At 36.3% G+C, this 22,727-nt stretch overlaps 1 protein-coding gene across 1 annotated transcript; it reads left to right on the top strand.

Moving 5' to 3' along the window:
* The first annotated feature begins 89 nt into the window (after nt 1-89).
* On the top strand, nt 90-22,707 carry dgat1a (diacylglycerol O-acyltransferase 1a). Its single transcript, XM_079879779.1, has 17 exons — nt 90-446; nt 2,891-2,978; nt 12,138-12,178; nt 13,282-13,367; nt 13,571-13,623; nt 14,827-14,932; nt 15,303-15,431; nt 16,503-16,577; nt 18,463-18,566; nt 18,644-18,682; nt 18,767-18,808; nt 19,177-19,221; nt 19,515-19,627; nt 19,965-20,030; nt 20,188-20,275; nt 20,373-20,435; nt 21,162-22,707. Exons 1-17 carry the CDS (start codon nt 253-255, stop codon nt 21,321-21,323), a joined length of 1,494 nt encoding a protein of 497 aa, XP_079735905.1. The 5' UTR covers nt 90-252; the 3' UTR covers nt 21,324-22,707.
* The last annotated feature ends 20 nt before the right edge of the window (nt 22,708-22,727 follow it).

Below are 22,727 nucleotides of genomic sequence, written 5' to 3'. Positions count from 1 at the left end.
TCACCGCTTGAGAGCAAATGTGTTTTATGATATTTGTCAAATCCTGTAGATGGCTGTAAAAACAGTGTAATCAGTGGCTTTATGACTGAGTGAAGTATGCCATGGTGCATCAGGGTGTCACCGCGCTCATTGCGCAACGTTTGCGCAGCGCGGATGGCTTGACGCGCCGCGTCCTTTTCGCTTCAGCGTGATATCAAACGTGAAGAACATGAGAGGAACAATGTGTCTGTTTGTTCCACTATAATCGCGAACATGGGCGACAGAAGCGAGAGGGGTTCGGCAAAGCACAGACGGAGAACCACGATCTCCGGAGACGCGGCGGCTCACGCGAAGCGCAGCGGCGCAACAGAGACTCTCAGCGGGCAGGTGAAGGAGAAAGAGCCGAGACACGACACATCCGCGAGTAAACAGAAGAATCACAGCGATGCTGGAGATGACACGTTCAGGTAAAAGATGCTATTGAAGTATTATGTTTTGACTTGATATGTGCAGCGTCTGTCTGTCTGGATAGCGAGAGAGATATGCTTGTACACGGGTCGATAACATACACATATAAACAGACATGTATAGGCCTATTCATACAGTATGTAGCCTACATACACATGGCATACTAAATTTCCTTCTTGGTTTGATATAAAGGTCTACAGAGGACCCAAAAAGTATTTGGACACTCCAGCTACAAACATTTCTGGATGTCATTTTCGAATGATTAAATGTATTACTGTATTAAACTGTATTAAAGTTGCTGCCTTACATTTTTAAGCACAATGAACTTGCAACTTGTATAACTTATTAAAGAGTTAAAGCAATGTAAAAACATATGTTGTCATAATTTATTGATCCAATCATTTTTCATTTACAGTGTATATATATATATATATATATATATATATATATATATATATATATATATATATATAACATATTTTATAACATATATATTTTTATATTTGAATGTCACTGTCAAATCACAGTAGATTGTCATTCTCTGTTCATATCTCCTAAACAGAGAATGGAAGCGCTGGTTCTTCTTTCCATGCAACATAATGCTAACATACTGCTTTTTAATATAGTGATGTGACAATATAATGTTTTCTGGTTCTATAGTGATCTCATTTTGCCAAATGTAGTCGGTGGTCCTGGTGTTTCAACGAATCTTTAAATCATAGTATACTCAGAATACATACAGTACACTGCAAAAGCTATGTAATTAACTATAGTAGTTTAACCCTAACCAGCCCAGATACAAGAGGATACAAGATACAGAGCTCTTCAGGTGTGAAGGTCGAGCCATTCATTGAGCTGTTGTCACAATTATTGATAAAACTGTCACTGATAAGATCAACATGACCTTAATAACTTTAGCAACCAACCCTTTCTAACTCGCACACATTAAGAGCTCTCTTCCTGTAGGAGTGAGATTGCTCAAACTCTAGGGCGTTTCATCACTGATTTCTACATCGCCTCAATCTGTCGTAAAAACTCAGTCAATGGACACTTCAGTTACAACAGAACAATTTCTGGATGTCATTGCATTTTCGAATGATAAATGCACTCAAATGCTGCCGGATCTTTTCTCAGAACTGCTTTTCTTTAAAGGGCTCCTATTATGCTTTTCTCCTTTCTTTAGTGTGTAATGTTTCTGTTCGAGCATGAAAAAGCTCTGAAAGTCCCTCCAGCGGGAGTTCTTCTCTATATCAGAGTGTTTCTGAACTCCCTGAAACGCCTCCATTGTAGTCTTGAGTTTCTTCCGGGAACGAACACGTCACAATATTCCTCATTTAAATAATTAACACGCAGAATAAAGGGGCGGGGCCTGGTTGAGTTAGCTAGTAGTGTGTATAAACTGGCGGTTATGGTAAGGGGCGGGACATTTCCCAAACACGCTCGAAGCGCTCGACCAATCACAACACACTAGTCCAGCCGACCAATCAGAGCACAGTGTGCTTTTCAGAAGGAGGGGCTTCATAGAGTCAGGAACGGGCTGTTGAATTATTAGAAAATAATGCACATTTGAGGTGGTAATGCGGCCACAACGCGAAGCACTAAGAATTCAACAGACCGGAGTCAATTATTCTGCTTATACTATGGTTACCACGCCTCAACATCGTTCAGAAGATGTATTTCAACATTTTTCAGGTTTTTGTCCTTAAAACGTGTGTAGGATTAATTTCTTACGCATCCCATCCCCCTTGAGATATTGATAGCAGATTAATGCAGTTATTAATGTAGTTATGAGAGAGAGAGAGAGAGAGAGAGAGAGACATTGTTCGGCAGCAGCGTCTCTACTAATAGCAAAACTGCAAGTTTATCTGCTTCAAGAACAGCGCCGTTATTTCCTCGCTAGTGAGAAATGTCATGTACCTTTTAAGTTGCCAGAGCAGCGCTGACAACACCTTTCTGTGCGAGTGTGTGTCCGTACTGTGTGTGTGTGTGTGTGTGTGTGTGTGTGTGTGTGTGTGTGTGTGTGTGTGTGTGTGTGTGTGTGTGCGCGTTTGAGTAGGAGAAAGAGAGTAATAAAAAATAATAGCTTTTAAAATAATAAAACGTAAAAAAAAAACATGGAAATAATTTTTCGTTTTGATCCTACTGTTCACTATATTTATTTGCTTGGTCGGTGTCTTTGTGTGTTTTGGTTCTTTTGCTGTTGCAGGACCATTGAAATAACTGAAATCATGTGGTGAAGTGATTCGGACATGTAATGCGATCAAGACCAGCCTGGATCAACTTTAGCCATGCATTTCCCTGAAAATAACTGAACACCTTAACGTTCGTCAACCAATCAGATTCAAGCTTGAGAACCTGTTCTCGTAGAGCCCAAAGACAAAATCAGGACTTTGTAAAAGAGCATAATATGATCTGTTTAAAATAATATGACCTGTGTCTTCAGCTGCCACAAGCTGCAGGAGTCGCTGCTCAGCTCCGATAGCGGATACAGCAACTACAGAGGGATCCTCAACTGGTGTGTGGTCATGCTGGTGAGTTTACACAGACACTGGCACTCACACGCCAACTCACGTCCTAATTATGACACAAATCACATTAAATATATTGATTCTCATTAAAGCTACGAAAGTTATTCAGTTATGAGCATTGAGTGATTTTGACAAAGTGCAACAAAAAAAAAAAGTAATTTAATGTGCAAAGACTGAGTCAAACGCCCTTTACAAAAATAAATAAATAAATAAATAAAAGGATGAGATGAGAGTTTTTCGCCCTACATCAGATTACCGCCTATATGTGTGAAGTCGTTGACGTGCAAGATGAGCATTTGTGGTTAAAAAGTATATAAATGTTTGTTTTTTTAATAAAATGACTGATGGTTTGTCTTGAGAAGACCCTTATTCCTCGCGTCGAGACTTTGAAGCTGCATTGAAACTGCGATTTGGACCTTCAAACTGTTGGACCCCATTGAAGTCCACTATATGGAGAAAAATCCTGGAATGTTTTCCTCAAAAACCTTAATTTCTTTATGACTGAAGAAAGAAAGACATGAACATCTTGGATGACGTGGGGGAGAGTAAATTATCAGGACATTTTAATTCTGAAGTGAACTAATCCTTTAACATGATTATCTGCTTACTGTCGCTTTAAGAGCTAATGCACAGACCGAATATACTGACACACATCCCATTCTCTCCCAGCTGCTTTTCATCACTTTAGACATAACTTACAGTTTATGTGAATACACGTCAAGTGTGGGCGCACTGCTGTAAAGTAAAGGATCTCCATTTTCTACATTTTTCTGTTCTCATTATCACTGAAAGCCAAAATCGAATCGAAACTAAATTAAATGCACATGTCCATAAAATATCCATGTTTTTTGTCTCCAAAAAGCACCATGAATTCATACAACTTCAGTCCTCTAAAGTCATATGATAGGTTTATGTGAAGAACAGGTGGAAATGTAAGTCTTTATTCATTGAAAAACATATGGTTTCGGAGAAACTTTATGCCTGGTTCAGATTACACGATTTTTTTTTTTTGTCTGTTACGATAGTCACTGTGTCAGAATACACGATTTTGACTCCTAAAATCATGTAGGCTAATGTTTTGGACAAGAAACATGTCAGACTACACGTTGCTTCCCGACCAGTCATCGCGTGCCGTCTCACACACACACACACACACACACACACACGCTCGCTCACACTCTCGCTCCCCACGACACCCTACGTCAAACGGATCGTGCCAAAAATCTGGCTAAAATCGTGTAATCTGAACCAGGCATAAGACTGTGTAAGACAGGCCCGGAGTGGGTAATCGGGAGAATCGGGAGAAATCCCGGTGGGCCGCTTCACTTTTGGGCCGGTCGAGGAAATTTTTTATTTATTTTTTTCACATTTCAATGTCACGTTAGTTAGGATGGGAGGAAGAGGCCAGGAAGTATGGAAGCTTGTTTCCGCCACAGAATAAAACATTTTAAAAGATAATTGTGACTTTTTATCTCACAATTGCGAGTTTACATCTTACATATAAAGTCAGAATTGCGTGAAATAAAGTCTCAATTGCGTGTTATAAAGTCAGAATTGCGACATATAAAGTCAGAATTGCCTGAAATAAAGTTGCAATTGCGTGTTATAAAGTCAGAATTGCGTGTTATAAAGTCAGAATTGCGAGATATAAAGTCAGAATTGCGTGTTATAAAGTCAGAATTGCGAGATATAAAGTCAGAATTGCGTGATATAAAGTCAGAATTGCCTGAAATAAAGTTGCAATTGCGTGTTATAAAGTCAGAATTGCGTGTTATAAAGTCAGAATTGCGAGATATAAAGTCAGAATTGCGTGTTATAAAGTCAGAATTGCGAGATATAAAGTCAGAATTGCGAGATATAAAGTCAGAATTGCGTGATATAAAGTCAGAATTGCGAGATATAAAGTCAGAATTGCGTGATATAGGCCTGGTTTCACAAACAGAGTTTAGATTAAGCTAGGATTAGGCCTTAGTTAAATTAGGACATTTAAGTAGCTTTTATAAACGTGCCTTTGAAAAAAACATTACTTGTTTGAATTCTGAGAGAAAACTATGGCACTGACATATTTTAAGATGTTAAGATGTATGTTAGTGCATGTTGCTTTCAGTTAAAACAGCTCAAACATGCATTTTAGTCTGGGACTAGGCTTAAGCCTTGTCTGTGAAACTGGCCAATAAAGTCGCAATTGCGTGTTATAAAGTTAGAATTGCGACATATAAAGTCAGAATTGCGTGAAATAAAGTCAGAATTGCGAAATATAAAGTCAGAATTGTGTGAAACAAAGTCGCAATTGCTTCTTATAAAGTCTAAGTGAATTATTATTTAACCTTTACATTATTTGTTGAACCATGGTATTAGTAAACTACACAATAGTAAGAGCTGAACTGTTGCTTCATTTATCCAATTTGGAAAAAGTGCTAATTTGGAATTCCACCATGGAAAAAGTGGGCCGGTCTTGGGCCTGAAACTCCCGGGCTGAAAAGTGGCCCCACTCCGGCCCTGGTGTAAGATCAGTGTAGGCTATCTGTGTCTATGTTTAGGCCCTCGCTGTTACCTGAACATAAATAATGACACACTGCTGGCCGGTGATGTCTTTGGTCTGATCACATCGGTTATTTCCGTCCGCTCTTCTGCTGGAGTCTTTCCACCTGTTCGCCCTCAGATGATCTGGATAATCGAGAAGGAAACATCTAGTAAATCACCATGCCTTTGCCAGAATGGTGAAGACTGTTCGCCCTTCATCGCGGTCACACGCGTCAAGTTCATTCCGGTCTTTTGTGAACTCAGTGGGATTGAATTGAGTAAGAATTTGACCTTTATCCTCGGCTCCGGTCTCAGATAATCATATGACATGCAACACAATGCCAGGCCTATTACTTATTCCAGAATCTGATTTCTTCAGTGACTGGAGTTTAGCTGGAGATGTTGTGACAGGCTCGATTCCCTTGCGTTACCACATCAAACCCAGAGGGAGTCTGTTCCTCCGCTCTCTCTCTCTCTCCAGAGAAGCAGCATGGCATCATCCAGTCGCTGTTTGAGATTTAATGCATTCATCTCATGTCGACAAAGAGACCTCAGACTCGTTTGCTGAGCAACACTGACAAAAATGTCCATGCTTGTTTTATTGGCAGTGTTATTTTAGTATTATTTATTTACTATTATTTATTATAAAATTTTATAGTTTTTTATATTTTGAATTAGCTTTTATTTGAGTATTTTCATTTTAATTGTAGCTTTAGTTAGTAGTTTTGTTGTGTTGTGTGCTTTTGTTGTAAATTAAAAAAAATGTCTATTTAGCTTTAGTTTATTTTTATTTCAGTTTTAGTAATTTCAGTACTTTAACTTATTTAATGAACTTATTTCAATTATTTGCCCATGCATCATTTAAATGTAATTTTTTTTCATCTACTAATTATGTTTTATTTCAGTATATTGTATAATATTTGTATATATTATTATAATATTAATTTATTTGTATTTTAGTTTTAGTAATTTTGTTTGCCAGGGACACTTTTTTTTATTTATTTTAATTTTTTTTTTTTTAGGTTTAAGTTTTTAAATATTTAATATTAATATTTTATTTGAATTACCAAAAATGATTTTTAATTGCTTTAGTTTTAGTTTTATTTAAATTTACTAAAATTACTAAAACTAATAAAAACATTTCTGAAACAAAGCTGTATTATCATTATATATTATATTATATTAAAAACAACAGTTTTTCAAACGTTTAAGCTTATGTTTGTAATGTTTGTTAAGCTTAAGTTTTTAATATAACATTATATTTTATGACAGCTTTGTTTTAATGATCAAAAATGTTTTTAATAGTTTTAGTATTTTAGTAGTTTTTTAAGTTTAACTTGATCAACTAAAATTACCAAAACTATTAAAAACGTTTTTGATCATTGAAACAAAGCTGTAATAAAATATAATGTTATATTAAAAACTTAGACTTAAAAAAGGTTTTCCATAAAATATTATATTTTAATTAGCGAATGTTAATAGTTTTAGTTTTAATTAACAATAACGACACTGTTCATTGAACATGAACCTTGGCAATATCATAATAGCAGTTGCATACAATAAATCTCACTGGAGTTTGGAAACTGTATTGCTCAGACCTTTGTGTGTCCTCGAGTGACCTTTGACCCACTAACAGAGCCTGCCAGCCTATAAATACAGTGTCAATGACTGTGACATTTAATATGCTGAGGATGTATCAGTCAGACTTGATGATCTGTCAATCAAAAGACAAGCTGTCCTTCAAGTCATATCCAGTCTGTCGAAGTCTTAAAGTTTCTCTTCTCTGCAGTAATGAAAAGTCCAACACATCCGGGGATTACTTTAATGAACGCTCAGAAATGTCACGCGTCCTCTAAAAATAAACATCTATTTCACCCTGAACCGCGAGGAAATGGAGCAGCATCTTCAAAGCCGCGGAAAGCAAATCACAGTTCTGAAAGCAGTATTAATCCTCGCTTTGAAACGCGATTGCATTGACGTTCTCTGTGGGATTGAGATTTCACCTCGTCTTTTTTTTACCATATTCCCATGCTGTATCCTAAAATGCTTTGAATCCACGAATGGATAATTATGAAAGTCAAGGATAAAGGCGGCTGCTTTTGAGAGATTTCTGCTGGAGAAAATTGATGGAGCGCAACAGTGTCAAACTCTCATTGAGTTTCTCCAGAGAGAAATCGTTTTTTATTTCAGTTATTAATTTAGTTACATCAATTATTAAATTAGTTCGTTTCATCTAAAGCCAGAAATTATGTCACCGTCCAGCTCAGTTCAGTTCTTATACAGCAGCGTTGTATATTAGGTGTGTGTGTGTGTGTGTGTGTGTGTGTGTGTGTGTGTGTGTGTGTGTCATTAAACCGACGTCCCACAGCCTTTAAGCAGTTAGCATGGATCTATGTGCAAATCAATTAGCAATCCTCTTTGAACGAGGTCAGGGTTGAGTCTGGCAGATTTCCCAACGCAAATCTAATCAAATGGCCTTTGGAATGAGAAAGTCTTCCAGCAAACTGTCGTAAATCATCGCTTATAAGTGGTTCAAAGTCTTCAGGCCTTTAGTCTTGATTAAAAATTTGCTTTTAATAAATGCAATGACCAAACAAATTTAGTTTTAAAAAAGCTGGTTTAACATTCAAAACAAGTTTATTTTCAGTAGTCTGTGTGGGTCCAGCTAACAGTGCAGAAACGACAGCATGGAGACTGTGGTCAAGGGTCAGAGGTCAGATGTGTTTATCTGAGGTTGTTTATGGTGTTGTGCTGCAGACTTTGCTACGCTAGTGACAGTTTTCAAAAACAGTAGTATGGTAGATACAATATAATCATTGGAGAGAACTCATAATTGCGAGTTATAAAATCAGAATTGCGAGAAAAAGTCAAAATTACGAGTTATAAACTCAGAATTGCGAGAAAAATGTCATAATTGCGAGAAAAAAGTCAAAATTGCGAGTTATAAACTCAGAATTGCGAGAAAAAGTCAAAATTACGAGTTATAAACTCAGAATTGCGAGAAAAATGTCATAATTGCGAGAAAAAAGTCAAAATTGCGAGTTATAAACTCAGAATTGCGAGAAAAATGTCATAATTGCGAGAGAAAAGTCATAATTTCTGGAAGTTGACCCAATCAATTGGTGGTAAAAAAACCTCCACCCGTCTGCCGGACTGTTTAAAAATAAATGAGAGGGTAATACGGGACAAAGAAAATATTGTAAAAGCTTTTAATAACCATTTTATTAATGCTGACTTAACTACAGATTTTAGTAATTTAAAGGAGCATAATCAAGGCAATGTGGCAAACGTTTTGTGTTGTCCTCAGCTGTTCACTTTTACTCCTATCTCAGCTACACAAGTTTATAAAGCCTTATCAAATTTGGATTGTAAAAAATCAGCGGGATCTGATAAAATAGAGCCTTATTTTTTTAAAATTGCTGCAGATCTTATAACAGAGCCCATCACTTCAATTTTAAATTTAAGTTTAAAATCAAATGTTATTCCTCGTGCATGGAAATCAGCTATGATTCTACCTTTGTTGAAAGGTGGTGATCCATCTGAGATGAATAATTACCGTCCGATTTCAAGGTTGTCAGTGATGGCAAAAGTATTTGAATCTTTTATAAATGATCAAGTAAAACAGTTTATAACTGAAAATAAAATTTTAAATGAATTTCAATCAGGCTTTAGATCAGGTCACAGTACTATAACTGCAGCCATGCTGGTCACTAATGATATTATTAAATGTTTGGATAGTAAACAGCATTGTGCAGCTTTATTTGTAGATCTCTCCAAAGCATTTGATTCTGTAGATCATAAACTACTGTTGCAGAGACTTAGTTGTGTGGGTTTTAGTGAAACAGCTCTAAATTGGTTTAATAATTACTTATTTGAAAGAACTCAATGTGTCTCAGTTGAAAATGTTATATCAGCAGAACAAACAATTAAAAAAGGTGTCCCACAGGGTTCTGTTTTAGCACCAATTTTATTTTCTATTTATATCAATGACATAGGTTGTGGGATAACTCCAGCTAGAATTCATCTATATGCTGATGACACAATCATTTACACAGTAGCACATTCTTTGAACCAAGCCATAGAGTTTCTGCAAGATTCTTTTCGGTCTTTGCAATTGTCATTGTCAAATTTGAAATTGGTTTTAAACACACAAAAAACAAATTATATGCTTTTCACTCGTGGTTCCATTAAAACAGATTGCCCGATTTTAACTTTAGAAGGGGACTGTATAGAAAGAGTACATTGTTATAAATACTTAGGCATATGGCTAGATGAAAAATTAGGTTTTAATGTACATATTGAAAATCTCTTGAAAAAGCTTAGACCAAAACTGGGTTTCCTCTTTCGTTTAAAGAAATGTTTTCCTTTTGAAGCAAGAAAGAGAATTATTCAAAGTTGTTTCCTCTCCGTATTAGATTACGGTGATGTGATTTATATGCATGCAAGTTCATCTTCTCTAAAAAAGCTAGATTGTGTATACCATGCTGCCCTGCGCTTTGTGACAAGTGCCTCTTCACGCACTCATCATTGTACCTTGTACGAATTGGTGGGTTGGACTTCTTTGTTTCAAAGGAGAAAAATACACATGTTGATGTTTATTGCTAAGGCATTGTTAGGAAAACTACCAATTTATATCTGTCATCTTTTATCGTATTACACCTGTACTTATAGCACTAGATCTAGTGCTAAATTGCTTTTAAAGGTTCCTAGAGTACGTTCAGAGCTTGGTAAAACTGCCTTCTCTTCCTATGCTCCCTGGTTGTGGAATGAGCTGCAGAGTATAATAATGATAGAAGCACTCCCCTCTTTAAAAGTTTTTAAAAATCTCTTATTGACCAATTTAAGGGAAACGTGTGTATGTTTGGTTAAGTAGCTTGTGTTGTTATTTTGAGTGCTGGACAACATTTTATGAAAGATTCTGAGTTTTATGTTTGTATGTTGTTTATGTGAAACTTTCTGTGCTGCCATTTTGGCCAGGACTCCCTGGAAGAAGAGATTTTATATCTCAATGGGACTATCCTGGTAAAATAAAGGATAAAAAAAAATAAAATAAAAAATAATAATAATTGCGAGTTATAAAATCAGAATTGTGAGAAAAATGTCATAATTGCGAGAAAAAAGTCATAATTGCGAGTTATAAACTCAGAATTGTGAGAAAAAGTCAAAATTGCGAGTTATAAACTCAGAATTGCGAGAAAAAAGTCATAATTGCGAGTTATAAACTAAGAATTGCGAGAAAAAAGTCATAATTGCGAGTTATAAACTCAGAATTGTGAGAAAAAAGTCATAATTGTGAGTTATAAACTCAGAATTGCAAGGAAAAAGTCATAATTGTGAGTTATAAACTTAGAATTGTGAGAAAAAGTCATAATTGCTAGTTATAAACTAAGAATTGTGAGAAAAAAGTCATAATTGCGAGTTATAAACTAAGAATTGCGAGAAAAAAGTCATAATTGCGAGTTATAAACTCAGAATTGCGAGAAAAAAGTCATAATTGCGAGTTTTAAACTCAGCATTGCGAGAAAAAAGTCATAATTGTGAGTTATAAACTCAGAATTGCGAGAAAAATGTCATAATTGCGAGTTATAAACTCAGAATTGCGAGAAAAATGTCATAATTGCAAGGAAAAAGTCATAATTGTGAGTTATAAACTCAGAATTGTGAGAAAAAGTCATAATTGCTAGTAATAAACTCAGAATTGCGAGAAAAAAGTCATAATTGCGAGTTATAAACTCTGAAATAGCGAGAAAAAAGTAATAATTGCGATTAATAAACTCTGGAATAGCGAGAAAAAAGTAATAATTGCGATTAATAAACTCTGGAGTAGCGAGAAAAAAGTAATAATTGTGATTTACAAACTCGGAATCGAGAGAAAAATGTCAGAATTGTTTATACCTCACAAACATCTGTTTTTTTCTTCTTTTTTTCTGTGGCAGAAACAAGCTTCTAATTTTCTCATCTGAAATACATCGCTAAAACATTTCTGCTTGGATATTACAACAACAAAAAATGATTTTGGATGTGAATCTACTCTGATGTTTATCATGTGTTTGTACTCTAAAATAGAAAGATTTTCTCGCAATTCTGAGTCTATAACTCGCAATTATTACTTTTTTCTCGCAATTCTGAGTTTATAACTCGCAATTATTACTTTTTTCTCGCAATTCTGAATTTATAACTCGCAATTATGTCTTTTTTCTCGCAATTCTGAGTTTAGAACTCGCAATTATGACTTTTTTCTCGCAATTCTGAGTTTATAACTCACAATTCAGATTTTTTTTCTCGCAGTTCTGAGTTTATTAGTCGCAATGCAATTTTTAATTTATTTCTCACAATTATCACTTTTTTTTCCACAGAATTGTGAGAAATAATTCTCTCTTCTCTTTATAACTCACACTCGCAATTGTGAGTTATAAAGTTTGAATTGTGAGATAAGAGACAAGGTTTCATTGCAAAACGAATACATAAAATATACAAGGATGTGGCGAAAAGCATCTGAATCATCTTATTTTCAGTGTTAAACCTCAGATCCCATCCCAATTGAAAGAAGAAGTGTAACTCTTGTTTTGCCTGCAGGGGTTTGATACAAATGAACCGCGTTTAAATGCATTAAATTGCTTTATTTGTTTCTGTTTCCAGGTTTTGTCCAATGCACGGCTGGTCCTGGAGAACCTTATAAAGTAAGTATATCATTAACATCATTTGTTGTCTAATTCATAATAAGTCGGCTATGGTAATTTGATTTCTCATGCTCAGTGACTCTCTAATTTCTGGCTAATGATCCAGCTGAAACATCTGAATAAGACAGATAATGACTATGCCCGGCGGGAACTAAATGCATGTCTTTTGTTTCTCGTCATTAAGCAAACACTTTCATCCAAAGCAGAATACAGTAGCGTAATCGCAGGGCCGTCCCCTGGAGAAATGGAAACTCTCCAGTTTATTGGTCGCTTCCACCAGGTGTTGAAAACATGAGCTTTGGCTTTGGGATTTTCAGCCCAGTCTCACTATAGGAAGATTTGTTCAAATCACTAACCAGCAAAAGTCATTGTGACACTTTCCCTAACAAACATCAGTAGCAAATTACAGTACATAAAAAAAACAGTTTTTTCAATAAATTTAAGCTTATTATAATTGATTATCTTATTAGAGCTTTAAACATTACAATATTATATTTGACCTATGGCTGATATAAATACGATATATATGATATCACACTATTTAATTTAACGATAGCAAAAACACATTCATAACAATTGCTGAAATTAAGTTTATATTTATTTTACATAATATTTATTGAATTAAAAATAAAAAATTTGAAAATGAATATTAAAAAAATTAACTGAACTTGATAAAAAAATAAATCTGTAAAATAAACAGATTTATACTTTAGTTTGCAACTTTTTTAATTATGTAACCTATTATAGTATTTTTCAGAAATAAAGAAATTGTTAAAAATATGCTGAATAAAAAAATGCTGAATCTAGATATCGGCCTTGGCGATGTATCAGTCGACCACTATATATATATATACAGTATATATATATATATATACAGACAATTATTAATACAATAATTATATGAAATATTTATTCTAAACACCAGCATTAGCAATGGCAAAAGTAATGCTTTTCCTACATTTTTTTTAATGACAGCACTGTATGAATTAAGTTGATTTAGTTGATTAATGCTTACATGAAATTGACATATACATAATGCAGAATACGTGATACGATATGATGTTATCTAACACAGTGAGGCTCCATTTCCCTCCTGTCTTCAGATATGGCATTCTGGTGGATCCCATCCAGTTTGTCTCTCTCTTCCTGAAGGACCCCTACAGCTGGCCGGCTCTGTGCCTGATCATCGGTATGATGAGTGTGTGTGTGTGTGGTTTGTGTTGTGTTGCTTAGGGACCATCAGCAGAGACGTGCAGAGCTCATGCTGAAGACATCATTTCACACCACATTTATGCTTTCTGTCATGCATAATGTTGTGTCATTAAAAATTCACGTCAATTCTTCATGCATGCTCAGTTCAATATGCCGTGTCTAATCTGTTTTCTTTTTCAGTTTCCAACGTGTTTATAATGGCAGCTTTGTACACGGAGAGAAAGCTATCCGTGGTGAGTTGCATGCTGGGAATGAACTGTGTGATTACTGAGAGGCTTACAATTATAACCAATTACACAAACCTGAATGGAGTCTCACAAACCTGACAACATGTCCAGGTCACATGTTGTGACACACACACACACACACACACACACACACACACACACACACACACACACACACACACACAGTACATGCATATACACAGTACATACTATATACACAGTACACACACACACACACACACACACACACACACACAGTACATACATATACACAGTACATACTATATACACAGTACACACACACACACACACACACACACACACACACACACACACACACAGTACATACATATACACAGTACATACTATATACACAGTACACACTCTCACACACACACACACACACACACACACACACACACACACACACACACACAGTACATACATATACACAGTACATACTATATACACAGTATACACACACACACACACACACACACACACACAGTACATACATATACACAGTACATATATACACAGTACTCACACACACACACACACACACACAGTACATGCATATACACAGTACATACTATATACATAGTACACACTCTCACACACACACACACACACACAGTACATACATATACACAGTACATACTATATACACAGTACTCACACACACACACACACACACACACACACACACACACACACACACACACACACACACACACACAGTACATACATATACACAGTACATACTATATACACAGTACTCACACACACACACACACACACACACACACACACACACACACACACACACACATACAGTATATGACTCAATTATAATTTTCTTGTGACATGTACTCCACTAATCTTTCATTTATTTACATCCTCATTTTTACTGTGTACACAAATAACAAATATTAAATTTTTTGTAATTTTTTGTAATTTTTTTTTTGCATTACAGTAATGAGAATGGGATTTTTTTTCACAACATTTACATATCATTTAACACATTTATTATTTATTTATTTATAAATGTACAATAATTATAATATATGTGTGTAATTTTATATATACAGTATATATATATATATACATGTCCTAAGAAATTTCTTCATGAGATTCACCTGAAAAAAATGTGATTGTTTATTGAAAGTCAAAGTTCATTTTAATAAAGTCATCTAATTGAACTTTTAGGGCACCATCTCAGAGGGAACCGGAACATTCCTTCATTCCATCAATCTTGCAGCACTTTTATTTTTCCCCGCCGTCACCGTTCTCCGCGTGACCTCTATGACCCCAGGTATCACTAACGCCGTCCACGCTCCATCTATGTGCATATGTTCATACTGACACCTTTAACCGGCAGTCGTATAACGACACGGTAGAAAACTATGCTTTTTGATTTAAGTCATTTGTTTTCTTTGTCTAATATATATATAATAATAATATATATATTATTCAATTTAATGACAGTAAATGAGTCATGGATATTGTTCTTAACAAGTGACTGATAAATCGGCACGGTTGAAATATATCGGTCTGACAGTATTCGTTACTAACCACAATCTATCACTACATTTAGCAACTATTTGCTATGTTCTTTATTATGTTTTCTTGCGTGTAAATTCTCCTCTCTTGCATGTGTGTGGCGTTGTGTGTGTGTTTTTCAGTGGGTGGTGTTGTGGCGTTGGGCGTCTTCACCGTTCTCTTCCTGAAGCTTTACTCCTACAGAGACGTCAACAAATGGTGCCGAGACATCAGACACGCCAAAGCCCGAACCCTGTCTCGCTCTCACTCCTGTGAGTCAGACAACGACATCTTCATCAGAACACACACAAGCGACATCTTCATCAGAACACACACATGCGACATCTTCATCAGAACACACACAAGCGACATCTTCATCAGAACACACACAAGCGACATCTTCATCAGAACACACACAGACGACATCATCAGAACACACACATCTTCATCAGAACACACACATCTTCATCAGAACACACACAGACGACATCATCAGAACACACACATCTTCATCAGAACACACACATCTTCATCAGAACACACACAAACGACATCTTCATCAGAACACACACATCTTCATCAGAACACACACAAACGACATCTTCATCAGAACACACACATCTTCATCAGAACACACACAAACGACATCTTCATCAGAACACACACAAGCGACATCTTCATCAGAACACACACAAGCGACATCTTCATCAGAACACACACAAGCGACATCTTCATCAGAACACACACCTGACAGCAAGCACATCCCCATCAGCTCATGCTTTCTGAAACACACTCTATGCATGAGTGCAAACACTTCTAGATACACAACTGCTGTGTTCAGAAGTGTGTCACTGAATGAATCCCAATGCAATGCAAGTATAGCATTAGAGTTAACACTGGCTTTAGCAGGGAATTTATCAGTATTCATATGAATGCATTGTTTTGATTTGCATTATAGTTTGCAAAATTTAAAAATCAGTGGCAGGTTTTGCTGAAACACATTATGCATAAATGCAAACGCTTCTAGATACGCAATAGAAATGTGTCAATGCACGAATCCTAATGCAATGCAAGTATAGCATGCATTAGAGTTAACATTGGCTTAGCAATGAATTTATCATTATTCATATGAATGCATTGTTTGGGTTTGCATCGAAGTTTCAGCAAAACTTCAAACTAACCTTCAAATGCTGTCAAGCCAACATTCATTAAAGTCTTTCAGTTTCAGCATGAGTGAGTCCTGTCATTGGGTTTGTGTTGTTCTTGGACTCTTGGCAGAGAATATCTGAACGTATAGTGTGTGTGTGTGTGTGTGTGTGTTAATGTTCAACTTTCTCCTGTAGGCCCGTCTGTGCACAAAGCCAACGGCACAACCGGATACACACACGTGACCTATCCGGGCAACCTCACGCACAGAGGTCAGTCTCTTCAGTCGTTACATAAACTGAAGCTGATGGAGAGTTTAAAGCGTAACTCTCGCCTAAATGCAACCTGGGAAATGCCTGCCGGCATTTTGACAGTCAAAAATAATCGATCTCCGAATGCAACGTAACAGGGAGGATAGTAAAGATGGAAAGCTCCTAAAGCTCAGTTCCATCACGGATAATCTGTTGTTTTGTCGTTTGTGAAAATCAATATTGACCTTGTATTTGAAAAAGGATCCTCATATAAGAAGCAATACTAAAATTCAGAGTCAGTTCATTCGCATTCGCATGCCGGCAGTTTGCCGCTACAGTGAGTTGTTCAAAACCTTTCTTTCTAGTAAACTCTGTGTACACACACAATGTTCTGAATGCTGGAGTTCATGTGTAGAGCCGCTGGTGATACTTCCAGTACAGTTTCATGTTGTGTCGAGCCTTCTTAGAGTTTTAAAAATAGTGATTTTGATGCTATCATAGTCGAGCCCCAATCACTCCCATTCAAAAGGCAATTTGACCGAAAACGAAAATACGGTCAAACTTAAAAGTGGCGTTTCCATCCTAATTATGCTTTTAAACGAAAGTTTGCCTCGGGTAGATTCACAAAAAGACCCTAGGTTGCATTTTTGTGAGAGGTATGCTTTAATAACTCTCAGTTATGGAGGAATTGCTTGTTTTCCACTGCAGAATAACAAAATAAAAAAAGGCAATTGAGAGTTTATACTTATCTCACAATTGGGAGAAAAAAGTCTGAATTGTGAGATATAAACTTACGGAGCCCCACATATGGCATGCAGGACAAAATATATAATTAATTCGTTCCCATGATTTACTAATATGTCAGCTCGTTTTACTTAATTGTGGCAAAATTCTTTCCCTTGTTTTAGTTCAATCAAAAGTACTGTACAACGTGGCCATGATTTATTAAAACGAGACGAATTATTATATCATACACACAATTTACTTAAAATGAGGGAAGGAATTAGTAAAACATGACCACGAATTAGTAAAACATGGTCACTCACAATTTACTAAAACAAGAGAACTAATTTGTTGCCATGATAGATAGATATTTTAGTTCACATGTCATGTGCCGGGCTCCACATTAAAGGAGAACTCCGGTCAATTTTAACATTGAGCTCATTTTTTTGTACATTTGGAGTGCTGTCAGTACAGAGAACAACGACAAAAATCGGTGTTGCCTACACCGTGTTATCCTCTTTTTAAAATTTGCACCCTGTTGACTTCAATGGGGCAAGTACTAAACCTGCTTTTAGCCTCTTAACATCCTTGATGTGTCATTACAAGTGCCCAGCCATTGTGAGTGATTCCTTCAGAGTGAACGCGAGTGAATCTGACTGCAATAGATGTGAAAGATATTAATAAAAATGATGTTATTTAAGCCAGCGCACATACCTGTATTTACATCCTGTTTTCGGTCGAAGTCCTCAGTAGTCGATTGTCGAGTTCACGCGCGTGATAACCTATGCATATCTTTCACATCTACTGCAGTCAGATTCACTCGCGTTCACTCTGAAGGAATCACTCACATGACCTGTGCACTTGTAATGACACATCAAGGATGTAAAGAGGCTAAAAGCAGGTTTAAAACTTGGCCCATTGAAGTCAACAGGGTGCAAATTTTAAAAAGAGGATAACATGGTGTAGGCAACACCGATTTCTGTCGTTGTTCTCTGTATTGACAGCACTCCAAATGTACAAAAAAATGAGCTCAATGTTAAAATTGACCGGAGTTCTCCTTTAACTTGAAATTGCGAGAAAATTGTGAGATCACAGTTCACTTTTTTCTTTCTTTATGGCAGAAACAAACCCATAAATTTCAGTTCATTTGTAATGAAAATGTACATTATTTATTTATTTACAGACATTTATTATTTCATTTTCGTCCCAACTCTGTGTTACGAGCTGAATTTCCCGCGGTCTCCACGGATACGGAAACGTTTCTTACTGCGCCGACTTCTTGAGATGGTGAGATCAAGCTTATGAGAGCAGAAGCAAACCGGAGAACCTCTTGAACTTCATGCATGTTTCTTTCTTTCTTGCAGCTGTTTTTAATGCAGCTAATAGTTGGATTAATACAGCAGGTATGCAAAGAATTCCTCAGTAAATCAAGGCGATTTATATAAATGACCTGATGTTTTTAATGACTCTGTTTTGTCTTCTGATAGTGGATGGTTCCGACGATTCAGAACTCAATGAAACCCTTTCAGGTAGAATCTGAATTTAATGTTTTAACCCTGTAAAGCCTGACATATGAAATAATTGTCAGAAACATGTCATTTTTTGAAATGTATCAGTTTATTGAACCTAAATTTAGACAAAATGTAAAAGAAAAAAAATTCAGAAATACTTGCATATAGCGAGAACACTTTATTCAGAGGCCCAAACTGAGCAAAAATTAGCAATTTGGAGCAGATGCTGATATTTATATGGCCAAAAAGTAAGATGAAATTATGATACAGTAGCAGATACATAAAATGCATATTAATATCAGTTATCACTCTTTAGCATGTAGTCTTTATCTATTTATCATTTTTATCTACTTATTAATCATATGAGTATCTTTCTTTTTTAACAGGACATGGATTTCACTAGAATAGTTGAACGTCTGCTGAAACTTGCTGTAAGTGTGGCGAGAAACAGACGCAAACACTGAACAGATGCTGTTGATGTCATGGATGATGCTGTTGCTATGACTTCTGTTGCTAGTACTTTTGCAGGTGCTATATATATATATATATACAGTTTGGCAAAAATATTTGACCACAATTGACCAATCAGAATCCAGAATTCCAAGCGGCTTGAATTTTGCACGACAACGGCTGCTGTTGCTATTGTTGATGTCATGTTTGTGGCCCCTCCTCCTCAGAGTGTCTAATGGCACAAGCCCCGCCCCTTCTCCCTGTCCCTCTACAGGTGCCCAATCATTTTATCTGGCTCATCTTTTTCTATTGGTATTTCCACTCCTCTATGAACTTCATAGCTGAGCTCATGCAGTTCGGAGACCGCGAGTTTTACCGAGACTGGTGGTGAGTGGCTTCCTCCATCCAGAGCTGGTTTACTCTTATCATACTTAAGTATGTTTTACATTTACATTTACATCAAAACCCATTTAAGTAAAGGCCTGTTCACACCAAAGTTGATAACAATACCTATAATGTTAAATAATGTGATTAGAATAAACACAACAACATCGTCCGCTTGTGTAGATGCTAATGTAGTTATCGTAATAGTTATCTTTATTATGAATGGGCTTGCATTACTTTTGGTGTTACTGGTATTATCATTGAATGCTTGGATGCATCACATTACAGAAGTAAAATAGCTTGCGGATGCCATTTCACAGAAAGAGCTTTATATTCGCAGGAACTCTGAAACGATTACCTACTTTTGGTCGAATTGGAACATTCCTGTTCACAAGTGGTGCCTACGGTGAGATTATCAGTTAATATGATTGGATTTGTCTTGTTATTTGTGCACCAGAGGCGGTTTTCTTGCTGCCCCTTTGCATTTATATCATGACAAAAATCAGTTCTGAGGAAAGTTTGTGTTTCTGTTCATTGATTTCTCATTCTCTGTTTCCCTTTAGACACTTTTATAAGCCCATGTTGGTGAGAGGCGTAAAAAAGCTACCGGCTCAGGTCGCCGTGTTCTTCCTGTCTGCATTTTTCCATGAGGTTTCACTGCACACTTGTATTGCTTCATTACAGTTTACAGTCATGTTTTTTTCCTGTGTATTAATAGTCCTGACAATGTTTTGTTTAATTTTGCCAGTATTTAGTGAGCGTTCCTCTAAAGATGTTTCGGCTCTGGGCGTTCCTGGGGATGATGTTACAGGTCAGTCTTAAATACCACATTATACTTGTTAAACTCATCTTTTACTTAATCACCTTGAAACTGTTTTTGGTATTTTTTTGCACTGTTTTAGATCTATTTAGATCTTATTTGACCAGACAGTTTGACAGTTTGTTGATTTAGGGGAATACAGGTCTGATATTGGACCAGTAACTACTGGCATCCCCCAAGGCTCAATCTTAGGACCCTTTTACTTTAAAACTTATTTCCGCTTGGCCAATTCTAGTTATTAAGTATCATTTTTATGCTTTTGACACACAGATATACATTCATTGTAAACACAGTCAAAGTGAGGCTGTCTCATTGCTCACTAAATGTACAGTAATCAACATTTGAAGTCAAAGTTTCATCAAAGTTATACATGAATTTTGAACAATACCCGTTCTTGTCTTAGGACAATTTTGATTAACTTTTTTGGTCCACTTCAAATGTTGACTACTGTATTTCTGAGATAAAATCATGGATGGCTAATACATTTCTTTGTTTTTTCTTCCGGTTAAATTTAGAGTTGATATTAAAGTTCTTGTGCTCGCATACAAAGCACTTCACAAACTGGCTCCAGACTGTTTATCTTAGGTTTTAACACCATATATATATCCCAAACCGTAACCGATGCTCCTTTCAAGCCACTATAGAAAATAAAGTTTCATTATGAACATCAAATAAAATGGAGCTGTTTCTCATTTCACATTCTACTTCCTGTTTCAGATCCCACTCGCCTATTTCGTTGGCCGATTCTTGAGAGGAAACTATGGGAACGCAGCCGTGTGGATGTCGCTGATCATCGGCCAGCCGACCGCCGTTCTGATGTACGTCCACGACTATTACGTGCTGCATTATGGGAGCGCGTCAGAGGGCGTCGCGGCATGACGCAGCCATTTCTGCAATAACCGAGATGTTGAATGTAAAAAACAATGCATCTATTTTTCGAAGGGAAATTTTTAACAGACTTCAGCCCAAATCAAATGTGATTATTAGTCAGAAGGCACGTGGAAGGTGAGCAGACATGTTTTATCACGTGCAATGCAATCAAATCAAACACTGCCGAGCCAAAGCAGCACGTCATCGCAATGCCTTCTCACTAATGTTTCGTACTTGACATTTTCCTACTGATCAATTCAGAGAGACACAAAATCAAAAGTGCCAAAAATATGGTGGTGTTTTTATTTTTCCCAGTGCATTTCAGATGCAATTCAAGTGTAGTGTTTTTTACTATTTGTGCTGTTGCTTTAGTGTGTGATTGATCGAATCTGTGAGCCTATGCACTTTATTCAAAAATGCATGACGTTTGTGAACCTTTTAAAGGTAAAGATTGTAACTGCTTTAATGTTGATTTCAATACTTGCTGTCAATTTTAGTTTCCATAATGATACATTATACATCGATCTTGTACATGAATGTGTAAAATTGTTAAAGCCAAAAAATTGTGCCATTTTAATTGCCTGGAATATTATTTCACTGGGATTTAAGGTTTGTCTGCTCTGTTCATTAGGGGCCAAGCACCAATGGGGTCGAGACATCGAAATTTCAGTTTCCGTCCGGCATGATTTTCCATGAAATCCATGGCCTTAAGTCATTACTCTGCTCTCTTTAGATTCCTTAAAACAATACCCATCTTTCCAAGGTCATGTACAGTACGTTGCATGTCTGTTATTCTAAGTTTGATCACTTTTTCAAACAAATTTGCATCAAATAGTCTTGGATTTTTTTAATACCAAACCAATTGTAAGTAACATGTAACATTAGGACACCAAGTAAGAAGTGAGGATGTTTTTTGCCAATTATTTTCTTCAAACTGAGTTCCAGACCTTAGGCTGTGCCCTGCTGGTCAATTATTGTAAATGATTTATATATTCGTTATATCTTTTGTCCACTGCTGCGGTGCTTGGCTCCATTATTAATGATTGCAGGTGTTTTTTTCTGGTGTAAAATCTGACACTTTCTAACAACATCATCATCTTTTTATGTCATAGACAAGAATTTATTGATCTAGATAACACTTTTAGATTCATAATTGACCATGGTTATAACACTTGAGATGTGAATTCACTTTATTCCATTGAAACTGCTGCAATAAGGTGTGAGAACAGATTTGTTTGAAGAGCAGTTTTTGGATTAAGTTTAAAGTACCTTTTTACAAAACATTTGAGAGATTTTTCCTGTGAAAGCCAAAGTTTGTACTTGAAGACACGTTATGTTTTTCCTCGTGCGCTTGTGGCAGCTCATGTTCCAGTTGAATAAATCTTTTAAAACACTAGCATTGTGTATGAAATA

This window comes from Squalius cephalus (assembly GCF_949319135.1).
Source record: "Squalius cephalus genome assembly, chromosome: 8".
Taxonomy (NCBI): Eukaryota; Metazoa; Chordata; class Actinopteri; order Cypriniformes; family Leuciscidae; genus Squalius; species Squalius cephalus.
This window is presented reverse-complemented; position numbering and strand designations above follow the sequence as displayed.